This window comes from Pimephales promelas, chromosome 14, assembly GCF_988280905.1.
Source record: "Pimephales promelas chromosome 14, fPimPro1.hap1.1, whole genome shotgun sequence".
Lineage (NCBI taxonomy): Eukaryota > Metazoa > Chordata > Actinopteri > Cypriniformes > Leuciscidae > Pimephales > Pimephales promelas.
This window is the reverse complement of record NC_142782.1, coordinates 18,262,936-18,278,642: the sequence shown is the minus strand read 5'-3', so window position 1 is coordinate 18,278,642 and position 15,707 is coordinate 18,262,936. Positions and strand designations below refer to the sequence as shown.

Genomic DNA, 15,707 nt, shown 5'->3' with positions numbered 1-15,707 from the left:
GCACCCTTCTTCCTGGAAGTGCATGAGGAGCTCATGGGGACGTAGACGGCTCCTTTTACTGCCAGAAACCGTTCCAGTGGTTCCTCCTCCCTCACCACCCTTGACGGCGGGGCAGCTAAGGGATACTTGATGCGAGCAGCGAGTGGCAGCCAGTGCAGAGAGATGAACAGAGGAGTGACGTGGGTCCTTTTGGGCTAATTGAAGACCAGACGAGCAGCAGCATTCTGGATCATTTGTTGAAGTTTAGTTGCACATGATGGAAGTCCAGCCAGAAGAGCATTTCAGTAATCAAGCCTAGGAATAACCGGGGCCTGGACAAGAAGCTGTGTCGCCTGCTCAGTTAGGAAAGGCCTGATCTTCCTGATGTTGTACATTGCAAACCTGCATGATTTGTAATATGGTCCGGAATAAAGGGCTTTTCAAGTAGTCCACTCCTAAGACGGAAGCCCGTGTCTTTCCCTTGGGCTAAGTCACCGATTATTTCATATGCAGTACAGCCTTCGGGTTAGTCCACTTTCCACATAACTCTTTGAAGTGAGTGGCTTCCACAGTGTTCCCCTTCCTAGATAGAAAGGGCACGCTTCCCAGTGTTATCAACAGACTCACACTGTGTAGGCCTCCTCCTATCGTCCTTCCAGGCAGAGGCTTGCATGGGGCACTGGATGGGGTGCTGTAGCACTTTGGTAGGGATTAATATTGAGCAGTCATGACCTAAGTTGTAGTGACTGACCGATAGGGAACGTCTCGGTTACATATGGTAACCCTCGGAGATGTAGGTCGCCACATCTGCTGTCGCCCGTCGGCGGGGGCAGCTTTCTCAGGCTTGGCTCCTCAGCAAAAAAGTACTGTCCAATCGTAACAGCTGCTCATTAATTACCCACGCTGCGGATTGGATTGCACGCCAATGTGCATTGGCTAGTTTTAGATTCACTCAAAGTAAACTGGCCTCTCTAGCAAGATTCCTATTGGTCAGTCATGACCTTCGTCTCTGTTCCCTCCCTCAGGGAACGAGGGTTACCATATATAGCTAAGACTTTTAGACTTTTCCTTTGTTCAGTTTTTTGTCATATTTGCTTTATCTCCTGTCCTGAGCTGTGTTTCTGTTGGATTTATTAAAAGACCCTCAATCTACTGTGTCATATGCTTACTACAGCCACACACTTTACAGAAAACGAAACTGAGAACATAAAATGGACTTACCGGCTGTCCGGCTGTTAAGAGTACAACTAGGACCACAAGATACTTTTTAGTGTGTCACTTTAGAAAAACTAGTCATTTACAAACATTTTTTATGTCATGTTCCATAATATTTGCATTGTTTTATTTTTGTTCTGTGGATTTTTTTTTTTTTTGCCTAGTTTTGTTTTGAGGAGGCACTGCCCCCTTTGCTTCTGCCTCCCTTGCTTCTGATAGTAAGTCAGTTAAATGTTCAGTTAAAGGGGTCCTATTATTATTTTCCCCTTAATGTTCTTTAGTGTGTAATGTACTTGTTTGAACATGAAAAATGTCAGCAAAGGTATACATAAAGTACCTAGTCGCAATCCACTCCAAACAGTACCCCCCTTTGTTAGTAGAGTTGTCACCATGTCCAAGAGACACTGATTTTCCACCCCTGCAAATGGACTACTTGCAAAGGTGGTTCCCCTTTAAGTAGCAAATAAAAAACTATCAAATGAGACTGTAAAAAGTATTAATATTCCACATTCTAGAAGGAAACAGGCTGAATCACATGAAGTAGGGACCATGTTTGCCTGACAAATCTGTTGTATTTTACTTTAGCCTTTAGTTCAATAATTTGTTAATTGTGTTCTCTCCTATTTCCCCCTACAGTTACAGAGAAAGAGGTTCAGCAATGGTAAGTTTATCTATGTACTTTTCTATGTCTATCTATATTTCTATGTGTCTGTCTGTCTGTCTATCTTTCATTCATCCTTTGTTCATCCTACACATAAAGTTGTTTAGTTCCTCTCCTCCCGTCCCCTTTCTCGTCTTTTTTGGCACATTGGGTACATCATGCTTTTATATCTCCATCTGCTTTGGCCATCACAGAATCATTTTGTATTTCCTCTCATCATTTGGTAGTTGTACTTCGCAGAGGAAAAATCTCAGTGTCTACCCTTTGAAAAACACATTTGACAGTAACGTTACAATCCATCCTTCCATTAATTTGCCCAAATGTCAGCGAACAGGAGTGTGTAGTTCGGCACACCTCACTTAATGTCAGTCTGTCACAGAGTCCAAGTGCTGGTGACTTTGCTGGCATGCCCAAGGTCAGTCCAGCCCTGGCACTGTGTGTCCCTGGGTGTTTGCCAGGCTAAATTGTTGACTCATTTCTGCTGCTGCTGCTGCTGCTGCTGGTAGACGGTGGATGTGAGGCTGCAGTGGGACGTGAGCTTAGGTGCTTTTGAATTTACTGACTGTAAGTCCTGATAGAACTACACCTTATTCTGATAGAACTAAACCCTTAGGAAGAACCTAGACCGACAAATAAAATTGGAGTCTGAAATTAAATCTTAAATTAACTATATAAAATATAACACACACACACACACACACACAAAACATAGGCTATTATAGTTTTTTAATAATTGCACAGCAATGTCTGTAACTAATTGAACAGAAAAACTATAAAAAATAACAGAAATGCGTAAATCAGAAATTCTGTCAGTTCAAAAATAGTAAGTAAGTAAGTGTTAGGGATGTTCTATAGTGTCATGTCTTCATTTGTGCATGTGTTTGTTCTTGACTGTACCAGGTGTTTTTATTATATATTTGTTACTATTTTTATTACAACCACAACAACTTGAATATAGTAAAAAATTGTGTGTATTCCCATTTTAAGTGTGAACATTTGAAGCAACCTCTTAGACCACTCAGATGAACACCTGTTTTTTTTTTAAAAAATTAAATGATCCAAGGTTAGGAGTAGCTCAAAAATCACACTTATGTTTGCTATGTGGAACACAAAAAAATATACATTTTTGATTTTGAAGAATGTTTCAGCTATTTTTTCATATATCAAGAGTCAGTGTAACACAAAACATTCAAAATGTAGGCCTAAGCCTTTAGTCATTATCATAAATGAATAAACAGACTATATCTAATATGATTATGCAAACCACAAACGCCAACTGACATCAAACCTTATTTGATATTGCCAGTTAGATATGCACCAAACCATAAAAAAACAGCTCGGACCATATTGGTCTTTTCAGCAGGGAAATGGCATATAATTATTGATTTTACATCAGTGATCCAGACTGTCTGGACTGATATTGTAGGCTGACATTCATAGTAGTCGAAAGTGGGACTTTTACAGACAGTTCAATAATGTGTAATTAGAGAACGAGGCGACTTTTCTTAGAAATTAGAAAGTACCGTTTAGACACTGAAATGTAAGATTCCTACAGTTCATTATGCTGTCTAAATGAAAGCCATTTGGGGGCAAATTTGTTTACATTTATACACGTCATATTTGAAGTGTACTGTAAGTGCTTTGCATTTCTCGCTTTTCAAAAAATACCAGGCGTTGCTTTGATAACAGCGGCTCGCTCAAATTAAGCGGCAATCAAGTCGGATTAATGAGAACTAAATGCTGTTATCCTTCTCGTTTGCTCTGTGCATGCTTAATAATGTGGAGAGTTTGAATTCTCTCTCTCTCTCTGTCTCTCTGTGTGTGTGTTTGTGTGTGTTGAGAGGTGGCAGGTTGTTCAGGGCTCACTGACAGAGTGAAACAGTCCCCTCCCAAACCACCTACAGACCCTTTTGCCAATGAATGGATAAAGCATGAATCATACTTACAGAGAACATTTTCTCCTTTATGTTTTCTTGAAGCTTTAAAAATAGCCAAAATTGATCTGTGAATCATCCAACTATGCTTGACTGAGTGTTTTTTCCTGACCAGTGTGGTGTAATGGGGCAATTGCTAAGACATTACACAGTTGGCATTGCTCTGCATGGGGCGAGAGGATGGCGTCATAAAGCCACAGGAGGCTATACAGACCAATGACCCTCTGCGAGATACTTGTGTGAGCATGTGGCAGAAAATATTTTTGACTGGTTTTTTGGTTGTGTACAAAATCTTTCTCTGGTACACATAAATGCTGGCCTTAAATGAGAAGTCTGGGCTTCTCCAATAATTTAGGCCCCGTCCACACTACTGCGTTTTCGTTTAAAAACTGAGAATTAAAACGAATACGATCTCCGTCCACACCAGAGTTTTATCTGCGTATCTCCGTCCTGAAAACGCGAATCACGTGACCATTCACCAACACTGGGCATGCGCGTGCCGGTGTAAACGGTGTCTGACGAATCAGGGAATACGTCATGACTGATAACACCCAAACATAGAGCCGAGCGTCAGCCTCTGCGTCATCGTTTCTAAACTCCTCCGTTTTGTTCCGTCTACACTAAAACGCCCTCTGGAGATTCAAAACGCAAAATGGAGCTGCAGCGTTTCTAAACTTCTCCGTTTTAGGTCTTCGTTTTTCCCGTTTTAGTCTGGACGGGAGGTGCAGACGTTGCAAAAGGTCTCCGATTTTAAACGAAAAAACGCAGTAGTGTGGACGGGGCCTTAGTCTTTAAACACCATCCCAGCAAGCTTGCATTCACTCCATCCAATCTTCAACCAATGATTTTGATATTTTTTAATACTCCTCTTTTTTTCCACTTGGATAAATGTCACAGTACAGAACAAACGACCCTCTACATCTCTTACATTGGGACTTTAAGAGATTGAGTAGTCTGTTACAGTGGCAGTAATTTTAATAGACTGAAATACTACCTAATGTATGCAGAGGTGGTGGAATAAAACTTGTGGAATATTAAATAAGCCAAAAGCCGCAGTCACAGAAGACTTAAATCTTATGAATTTCTATGTAATGTGTACATTTCTATGTTAACATGGCTGCAAATCCATCTTCACGTGATACGAATTTGCAAGTCAGCGTTCAACAAACAAATTTGGCTGTAATGTGATTAGAAGCCAAATTTGCTCGATTTCCTGTTTCCTGCATTTGCAAATTGTGCATGCATATAAATGAAAGTCAATGGAATGAGTGTTGTGCGACTGTCCCTTGAGATTTTGGTTTTCCTGCTTGTCTTAGCAAGTCTTTTGGCTTGTTTTAGAGGCACTTTACAGTTGGTCTGGCAGGGAAACCAGCTGCAGTCTTGGCTATTTCATCCATTGTTTAAGGCTGTCTTGTCTGGAACTGACTTTAATACTGAGTTATCTAAGTCTGGAGCCAATATTGGTAGTGGTCCAAACCAAAACAAGGTATGCAAACAGACCCATATGGCCTTCCGCTTGTCCTGCTCTCATGTTAGTATAGTCTTCTTTCCTACAAGAAGGAAGTTCCTGCCACTTATCATTAGGAAAGGGAGAGAAAAAATGACAAACTGAGTAAGAAAGAGGCTGATGAGAGAGTTTGGTAACTTGTGACTTATACCACACTGAATCTCCATTAGAATTTTCCCAGCGTCTCTTTACGTTCACGTCACATAACAACATGAATTCACATTCTGTGATAAACTAAGCTGCACTAACATTCTACTTGGGTGAACTTGACATTAGTGGTTATAAATGTAATGCAGCGTTTGAGTGTGACAGGCAGCTGCACAGATGACAATTACAGCTTGATCGGAAGGTGTGAATTTATGAGAGTTAAATAATTCAAAGAGCAGGTCTGTTGTGCCCTGAAATGCAGCTCACCAGTCCAGCACAGATTATCTAAAAAAATCTTGAAAAGGGAAATAAAAAGTTATATTCTTTGCCATTTTTCCCACTGCAAAATAATCATATTCTAGTCTTGTTACCCTGAACAAAATACAGTAAGAACAGCAATAATGTGAAATATTATTACAATTTAAAAAATAGATAAATAAATAAATAAATCTCTTTGATGAATACAACAAAGAGCATTTGATATAGAAGTACTAATGTAACATTATAAATGTTTTGACTGTCAGTTTTGATCAGTTTAATGCATCCTTGCTGAATTATTAGTTTCTTTCAATAATAAAAAAACAACAACAACTAACTGACCCTAAAATTTTTAACCTTTTTGTATAATAAAAGCAGGCATAAGTAACACAATTTTGTGTAAATACCGTTATATATAAAATAAATAAGGAAAATATAACGCCATAATGTTAACACTTTATTTGAAGGGGTGTGCATAAGACTGACATGACACTGTCATAAACATGACATAACACCTGTCATGAATATGAAGGAGTCTTTATGAATGTTTATGACTGTTGTCATTAAGTTGTCATTCGGTAAATTATGACACTTTTATTGCAAAGTTGACATTGTTTAAAATTGTCTTTGTTATGACAACTTGATATTAACAAAGACAGAAATGTCATGACAACTTGACATTAACCAAGAAATCATAACCTGTCAACCTGACATCTTTATAAGTAGTCCAACGTGTTCCACTTTACTTGAGGTAAGGGGAAATATTAATGACACTGTTGTTAAAGCATTTGACAGTGTAATAACCCTTAATGGCATCTTTATAACTAGTACAATGTGTTCCACTTTAATTGAGGACAAGTAAAATATTCATGACAAAGTTATAATGGTGTCATGACGGCCACAGTCAAAACCAACCACATATGACAGGGCAATGTAATGTTAACGCAAAGCTAAATAACTTCTTTAAGTTTGATAATTAGACCTGTTATGACATTTGTGACAGGTTATGATTTCTTGGTTAATGTCAAGTTGTCATAACAAAGACATTTCTGTCTTGGTAATGTCAAGTTGCCATAATCAGATATTTTTGTCTTGGTTAATGTCAAGTTGTCATAACAAAGACATTTGACACTTAACAAAGACCAAATGACACTTAATGACAAGAGTCATAAACATTCATAAAGACTCCTTCATGTTCATGACAGGTGTTATGTCATGTTTAAGACAGTGTCATGTCAGTCTTATGCACACCCCTTCAAATAAAGTGTTACCATATTTTTTTGCTCTCTGAAGACAAAGTTTGACCAGCAGGTCATAGTAGACAGGGAGACATCAGTCTTATACTTGTAGTTGTGTGAAAGTTTCATTCGTGTTTAATGTCACTCTCAAGTCACTGCTTGGTTCAGGAATCTGACAGATCTAGCCATAAATTATTTCTAACAGTCAGAAAGAGAACAGACTTCAGAGATCTCCTGAAGCAGGAGGAGGCAGATTACAAAGGCATGAGCCTATTTTGTTAGCGTGCAGATCAGTCAGGTGCTGTGCTCACACACTGTTTATCAGTCTTCTCTTTCTTGCCTAATTTTCATGAGTGCCTTGATACCATAACATATAAGAGATATCAAAGACAGAGTATGAAAGTATAATGTTTTGTTTTTCCTCTTCCAGGTACAAGGGCTTCATAAAAGACTGCCCGAGTGGTCAGCTTGATGCTGCAGGTTTCCAGAAGATCTACAAACAGTTCTTCCCCTTTGGCGACCCCACCAAGTTCGCCTCATTTGTCTTCAATGTTTTTGACGAGAACAAGGTGAAGTGCACATCACTATTAGGTCTTGCTCAACACATTTTTCTACAGGGTTGGAGACATTCTTACTTTATCTCTTTTTCTTTCTCTGTCTTTTTTTATGTCCCGTTCACACAGACAATGATTTTATTGCTGAAGGTCATGGGTTCAGTTGTATTTTTGGTTGCTAGTACATGTTCCTGCTGATGCATGCTCTAATGAACTATATAACTGAGCGAAGTTATTAAAACGGATCTGATCTCAAATTAGATATCTTGCCAACAACAATAATAATAAAAATAATAAATATGTAAATAAAAGAAAAACATAATTTAAACAGTAGATTAAAAAAAACATTTTCTTGCTGATAAATAACATTCTGGATGGAAAAGCATTTGTGTGCTTACAGTACTTAGCTAGAAAGTACTGGCTAATATAAGGTAAGTAAATGGGTTAGGGGTAGGTTTAGGGGTAGGTTCAGGGTTAGTACCTAGTTATAATTGTAATTACTATAATAAGTACATAGTATGTACATGACTGTAAAAGGAAGCGTTACCCTGAGATGTTTGTGTCATTTTTAGGCGTGTTTCTGTGTATGCGCTAGGAAAAAAAGATATGTGTTAAGTGTGAGATAGGTGTACGTTTATTTAAAAATGACACCGGTGGAAAAATGGTGCTCTGTTTCAAAACCTAGTGCATCATAGAAGCGGATTTTAAACTAATTCTGCAAATGAAATAAGTTAAATGTTTATTATAAACATACTCATTATTAATGTATTAATATATCAATATTATTAAAAATATTGAATACTATAATAAAATCATAATTAATTAATAATTTGAATTATTATTAATATTAAAGAATAAAACAACATAATATAACATTCAATTAAAATGTTTTTCTTATTTTTATGTGTATAATTATGTTTCACATCATTTTTGTTGTTTTACTATTGCAATCAGTTGCAATAATGTTCTAATTTGCATGCGTAGAGTGTTCAACATCAGTCACTTATTAGGTTCCTCAACTGTTAAATGCTGTCTAAGTAGGCAGCAGACGGCGAGAGACAACAGGCTTTGCAACAGAGCACTTATGAATATGGATGGGTGGGGAAAGGTTAATTATTCCCACTCTCTTGGGAATTGTGCTTGGTTCCCATTATAAATTATTTATTAAACAGCCTCATTTTGCTATCTGTGCAATCTGTAATGTGATTAGAAGCCAGTTAGCCCAACCAGATAAGAGTCGTCTGGCAGCAAAACCACTTTCAGAGATCACACACACAGTCAAACAAGTCCTTAAAGTTTATTTATAGGTTTTGAAATCTACCGCTGTTGTTAGTGAGACGCATTAGCCCTGGTCTTTGCTCTTTTCTAGTAATCTGCACTATTCGCATTTCACCTCAGCTTCACTTTTTCAGCCACCGGCTCATTGTCAGTGTTGTGGAGATGGCATCAGTCTGAGCTTGTTAAGAGTTCCAGTAATGTCTTACAGAACAGACTCAGTGGTCTGACTGTAGAAAAGAGGTCAAAGAGGCAAAACCCAGACTTCACAATTTTTGGTTTATGAAAATTAGTGTTCCAACAGTTTGACAACAGCTTGAGTTTTGTATTTTGAGTGTGTGTTTCTATAAGTTACCAATCTTATTCTATGATATTACATTTACTTTATCCTTTTTAATTATTATAATAATTCATGTCTATGTGTTTAACCTATCAGCTTGACATGATAAATACTTCTGAAGTAGCAGCTCTCTTGTCCCAATTATTTAATTGCTTACACTATCATTCAAAAGTTCGGGTAAGAATGTTTTTTAAGGAATTATTATTACTGAATGGATTACATTTATTAAAAGTGACTGTAAAGATTTTGATAATGTAGATTTCTCTTTCAAATTTGTATAACTTTCTATTCATCAAAGAATCCTGGAAAAAAAATTATCATGGTTTCCACAAAAATATTAAACGGCACAATTGTTTTTAACATTGATAAGAATCAGGATCTGATCTACATAATCTGAGGAAAGCTACCCCCCCCCCAATCCACGTCATATTAATAAAAGATAAAACACGTAAAAATATAAGGCAATTTCACACTTTTGAGAGCCAATGATAAGTATTATTGCAAATTGTGTAGTTTCAGCCTTTACCAGCAGGGGCTGATGGGGCCACAATGATGAGCCAAACCTCAACACCTTGTATATGGCTGGAACAATAAACTTGACTTGATCCCAACCTTGTGCAGTTTCAAGGAAAAACTAAACCATTATTATGACCACATAACATTTCAGGACGATCATATAAAATGCAAGTCTGTACGGATATAAGAATGTTTTATGTTGTGGTATACAACTCAGTGCACAATGAAAGCCATCGTTTAAAGTGGGATAAAAGATGGAATAAATGTCTTTCCTCCAAAACGTAGTGCTCAAATAGTGGAAGCATTTTGAGACATTATCTATTGTTATTGTTCTCCCTGAAAGAATGCATGAGACAATGGAAGCAAATACAGTTCACAAATGGAAGGGGGACAAGAGAGTTGAGTCACCTAGAGTTTACCCGAGGCGTTTAGGAAATGCAGCAATTATGTTTAATGAGATTCTGTGGTCTGGTGAGACAAAAACTGAACTTTTGGCCCTCAAGGCTGTATTTGACTGAAACTTAACACTGCATGTTAGATTCAGCTCTAGCAGGGACTGGAAAACTCATAAGGTAGACGTGAAAAATAGATTGAGGTAATACAGAGGAATTCAGTAAGCTTCATATTCCATCAGCGAGCCAGAACATTAGGCACACTGTAGTGAGTTACATAACTGGCTGTATCAACCATGGAGGATGTTATCAAGTTGAAATCTTGTTTAAAACTGGTTTCTATTAAGCAATAGTTAAGCAAAGCAAAATCGAAGAACGAACTTATGTGACGTCATTTCGAACGAAATCAGGCCAAATCCAACTTCGTTTGGAGAAACTGTTGAGTCCGTCGAGGTGAGACGTCCGCGAGTGAAAACTTGAACACACTGAGAGCTGCTTTATAGTAGAAAACGAAGTTGTGCTTCTGATGAAAAGAGATACTGACACAGTCTGAAATAGTATATTGCAAAAATAAATAAACTGCAAATCGGGTATGTCTCCTGGGAGTGAAAGCTTACCAGTAGAGCATTTGTAACACTTTACAATACGGGTGCACTAATAAGCATTAATTCATGCTTAGCTAATGCACAGATAATACTGAAATAATATGTAACTAATGATTATCTAAGCTATTCATTAATGATTACCACATTAGGAAGGAACTAATTAAGAGTCTGTAAGGTTAATGTATTAGTTCATACATTAATTGTTATTAATTGAATATGTAATTGTGGATTAATTCCATAATAACTATTTTTTTAACTAATAGGGTTAATTAATATATTAATTACCAGAATGAGCCAAAGCCTTGTATTTGAACTTTCAGATAATATGACAGGTACACTAATATGCATTAATACATTATTAATTACTTCATTGTTAGAGCAAATTAATGTGCAAAATTACTACAATTACTAAATGACTAGTTAATAATGATGTGCCCCAACAAGTAAAGTCATAACATAATGACACCTTTGCAAATCATTAGCTAATGAGTAATTAAAGCAGACAACTGGAAGTTGAAGTGCATAGCTTTGACTAATTGTGGTAATTAACACATTCATTTACACTATTAGTTAATAAAATATGTTATTAAGGAATTAATACACAATGACACATTGAATTAATAGCAATTCATGTATTACTTAATCTATTAATCATATAGACTCTTTATTAGTTGCTGACGCAGTAATCATTAATTAATAGTTTAGTTCTTCATTAGTTATACATTAACTCATGATTATCTGTGCATTAGTTAAGTATGAATTAATGCATATTAGTGCACCCGTATTGTAACGTGTTACCGACAATTTTATTCATAGGAACTAAATGCTGCCTGTCTTTGTTAGTGCCTCTTCAGGGATTTCTTAAGCCCACTAGCTCAATCTGAAGTGAAGATGACAGAACACACAGTGCCTAGGCATGAATCATAAAAATTCACACAATAAAGTAAGGTTTGAACAAGTTGAGCGTTTTCACCCCTTAATGTTTTAAGAATTATTTTGGAAGATTTTAAACCTGTTTACTAAATAACATGAATCTGCATTCATTTACCTCTCTTGCACTAGACTAGAGAGGTTTCAATAGACAAATCAGAAAATGTGTCATAACATATCTCCTGGATATTTGGCAGCAGAATGCATCTTGTAATGGTTAGTGGTGCCAGCCTGTAGCCCCAAGGAAGAGCAGGGGGTGGGATAGGAATAGCAGTCCACTGGCCCATTTTAATCTGCCAATCAACAAAGGCTTCTGGGTAACACTTATTAATAAGGTTCTCTACTTTATGATTAGCTGTGCATTAGATATCATGAACAAAACACAAACAAGCATTTGTTCTTTAATTGTTGTTAGTTAATAGTGTATAATCTAATGTTAGTGCACTCAACATTTACTGTAGTGTTAAAGTGTGTGTTAACACTTTACAATAGGTCCTGTTAGTTAATGCACTAACTAATGAGCAATACATTTGTTACAATATTTATTCCTCTTTGTTAACATTAACAATGAACAGTATTTTTTATTAAGTAGTTCATGTTATCTCAGGTTCATTAAATAATATTAACAGAAACTTTTGATTTAAATAAAGTATTAGCTAATGTTGGAATTAACATTTAACTAAGATTAATAAATGCAAATGCTATAGAAGTATTGTTAATGGTTAGTTCATGTTAACTAATATAATTAATTTAGGTTAAATGGAACCTTATTGTAAAGTGTTACCAAATGTATTAGTGGCCTATTTTTAAAATTTTATTTCAACAAAGTTTAATAATATAGCATTGTGTAAAGTGTTACTGGGGTTTAGGCACCATGATGACAGGGCAATGAAATAGCCTATCTTTCTTTTTTTTTTCCACAGGATGGACGGATTGAGTTCTCAGAGTTCATTCAGGCCCTGTCTGTGACCTCACGTGGGACCTTGGATGAAAAGCTCCGCTGTAAGCAAGTATTTAATTAATAAAAGCCCATTGAAGCGATAATCATTCAACAACACAAGCAGTGGAATACCTTTGTGAGATGTGTCATTAAACAAGAAGCAGTCTTAAAATAATAATCCTTGTAATAAATTTAATACATTCACTTATCTCTCTAGATTACAAACAGTGGCCCCAAAACATATTTGGACACTTAAAATCCACTTTAAAAAATCCATGCACTTCATTTTATTAAATAAAATACTAAACCAAGTGGATTTTCCAAACAAATGATGCTGGAGCTTTTTATTAGAAATTCTTTATCGTATATATTACATTAGCCTATATTATATTATATTGTCATGGTTATGTTATGTTTCATTGTATTTTTGTTTAAGTTCCTTTGTTTCCTTTCAGTTTAGTTCCCATTTCCATAGTTACTAAATTCTCCCTTTTTGTTACATAGGTTACTGATTAATCCACCTGTGTCTTGTTTAGTTCTCTGTGAATAAGTATTCCCATTTTTGTTCAGACCTCTGTCGGTTTTCGTCATGTTTTTGTGTGGTTAGAATGATTATTCTTTGTGTCATTTAAAGTATGTCATCATGCATCTCTTATCTACCACCACTTGTGACAGAAAAACTGACACTCAAAATGATTAAACTTGAAATGGACTGCTACTCACAGAACAGCTGCTGGCTTCATGCAGTTCTTTGATTTTTGGGGGTTAAAAATGATCCAAAATACATATTTGAGAAAATAAATAACCAGCCAGTGTTCAAAACTATCTGCTTGCCTTAGCTCGATTCAAAGTGGTAAGTTTGTTAAAATTTAATAATGTTTTTAATTCCAGTGGTACTGGTGGAAATTCGAGCATGTCTTTATGTCACTTCTGTACATATAAGAAGGAGTAGGCTATATTGCGTGTGAGGATGTTGGAGATGGAGATTAATAGCCTTTTCTCACAGCACTTGACATAATGGGCTCTATGCACAGCGGTATTTCCGGTGAAGGATTAAGGATGCTCGATAACTTCCGCCGATCGTAGAGTCCAATGCAATACCGAGAATTTATATTGAATTTTATACTCCATGGTTATAATAAAGAAACGTTAGTCACAGAAACAGATAAAACACACCCCTCGTTGTGTTTATGCTTCTTTTTAAAATTATATTGAATAAATATACGTAACTATATGTAAAATTACATCTAAACGTATGTACGTTTCGTTTCAAAGACGGGAGGACAGTAAATTTTGAAGACTCTGCCATAATCCCGTTTTCCTCGGTTCTCCTCCGCTTAAATCTCCACAACCGGAAATGGACGAGCATCCTTGCGTCAAATGTGGAACTCATGCGTGCATATAGCCCATTAAACTTATCAATTTGATGGCGGATCCTGAAAGGTTCAAACGACAATCACCAGTCAGTGACAAGAGATTGACCCGCTGTAAAATGCAAAAGACTTTGTTCGAACTTCGGAGTGGCAACAGAAAAAAGGAGACTGCAAGCGGACCCATGCAAAAACAAGGATACATATCGGAAGGATATTACATGTAATCACGCAATGCTTGCTTGTGTTGTTAACATTAACAGTTTGAGGACAAAGTATAATTTGCACGGTTTTGCATGATATAACTTATACGCGATTGTTAGATTTAATCAGAGCGATTTACTGCAATGTCAGAACCAGAACAAAAGTGGATGTTTCTTACTAGTTCAGATGACATTTTCTGGGGTAAATTCTTATGTTGGTCATACTTCCAAAAAACAACAATCTGTGATTCTGAATGCCAGTATCCACATCGGCACTGTGATTGACAGCCTCACAGTCATCTCAAACATTGTGTTCATCCACGCTGTGCCGTGTCGAGGGTGTGAAAGTATAAATCACGTAAAGTTGATAATTCCACAAATGACTGCAATTGCAGATTTCGAACAGAGATGGCGACAAAGAGGAAAAACACCGGACTGCAGCTTTAAAGAGTATATGGAGTTGTTCCTAGAACACTATCACGATGCATGCTGGGATGATGAGACTTTGAAACAGCTCTTCTGGAACAGAATGTTTTGCATTATCTGGCAGATGCTGCTGTTGAGAGAGGATCATCTTCCTTTCATCGAGTTAATCGATTATGCCTTGTGGGTGCGTCCTCTGCATACCACATCTAATAACTACATTATGCGTAACCTAAAAACTACATAACCCAGTCCCAGCCAATGTCCTTCCCACCCAATTGTCGCAATCCTCACCGTTGGCTCCATCAAATTCCCTTGACTTTCCTGCCCCGCTGTTGCCTATCAGCTCCTCGGCTACGCCCATGCCATGCTGCCACACGAGCTTGTCGGCTCCACCTCAAACTCCATCAACACCAGTGTGACGCTTTGAAGCAGATCCCCTGGCTTAACCTTGGACCTTCAGTCCTATTACTCCACCTCAGCCTGTCGATTCTACACTCCTTCAGCTGCACCTCCACCCCTTTGGCTCCACTGGGTACCTCCTTTCCTCCGGTTCCTGCTTAGTAGTCACTCTCTCCAGTGCCACCCCGCTCTGCCAGGCCCTCTCCTCATTTCCTCAAGCCAGTGGCATTGCCTAGAACTTCTGGGCCTACAATGAACTGTCGCCCTCGAGGCTTTGCAGGGGTCTCGAAGTTTGTTAGCTCCGCCTTTGTTGATCTGCTCCAAAGCTCCTCCCAAGAGGTCTGTTTTCTCCCTCCTTCATCTCCACCATGGTGTTTTCCACATTAAGCTCTTCCATTTCCATCCCCTTCACCAGTTCCTCGCCCATCTCCAAGAACCCCTCCCTCCTTCCACCCTTTTTAATGGCGCATGGACGTTGCAGTCATGCCATGTTTCCCCTCACAGACAACTCCTGCACACATATAAAAGTCCAGGCCCAGGACAGAATGAGGCAAGAGAAAAGGAGACGGAAGTATGAGGAACAACAGAGTTGAGAGAAAAAAAATCTTGGTCTGGTTCCCGGACACACTGGTGCTCGGTCCTCAACCAGTCAAGAGACTCTAACTTGCAATGCCATGCTGGTACTGGACTTTACTCGGTGGACGGCTCGACGCTCCTGGTGGCCAGCGATGGCTTCTCCGCTACAGCAGCTCGGGCAGCAAACTCGCTCCCCGTTCCCTCGATCTGCTTGCTCCTCCCCATCATGGCAGACGGCAGCA

At 37.8% G+C, this 15,707-nt stretch overlaps 1 protein-coding gene across 4 annotated transcripts in view; it reads left to right on the top strand.

Annotated features, from left to right (window-relative positions):
- ncs1b (neuronal calcium sensor 1b) overlaps positions 1 to 15,707 on the top strand; it is a 34,123-nt gene that overhangs the window by 13,306 nt on the left and 5,110 nt on the right. For all 4 annotated transcript variants that reach the window (XM_039680938.2, XM_039680946.2, XM_089119538.1 and 1 more), the window contains 3 exons: positions 1,831 to 1,855; positions 7,370 to 7,508; positions 12,475 to 12,553. In XM_039680938.2, coding sequence (XP_039536872.1) covers positions 1,831 to 1,855; positions 7,370 to 7,508; positions 12,475 to 12,553 — 243 coding nt within the window. The remainder of the gene's footprint in view (positions 1 to 1,830; positions 1,856 to 7,369; positions 7,509 to 12,474; positions 12,554 to 15,707) is intronic.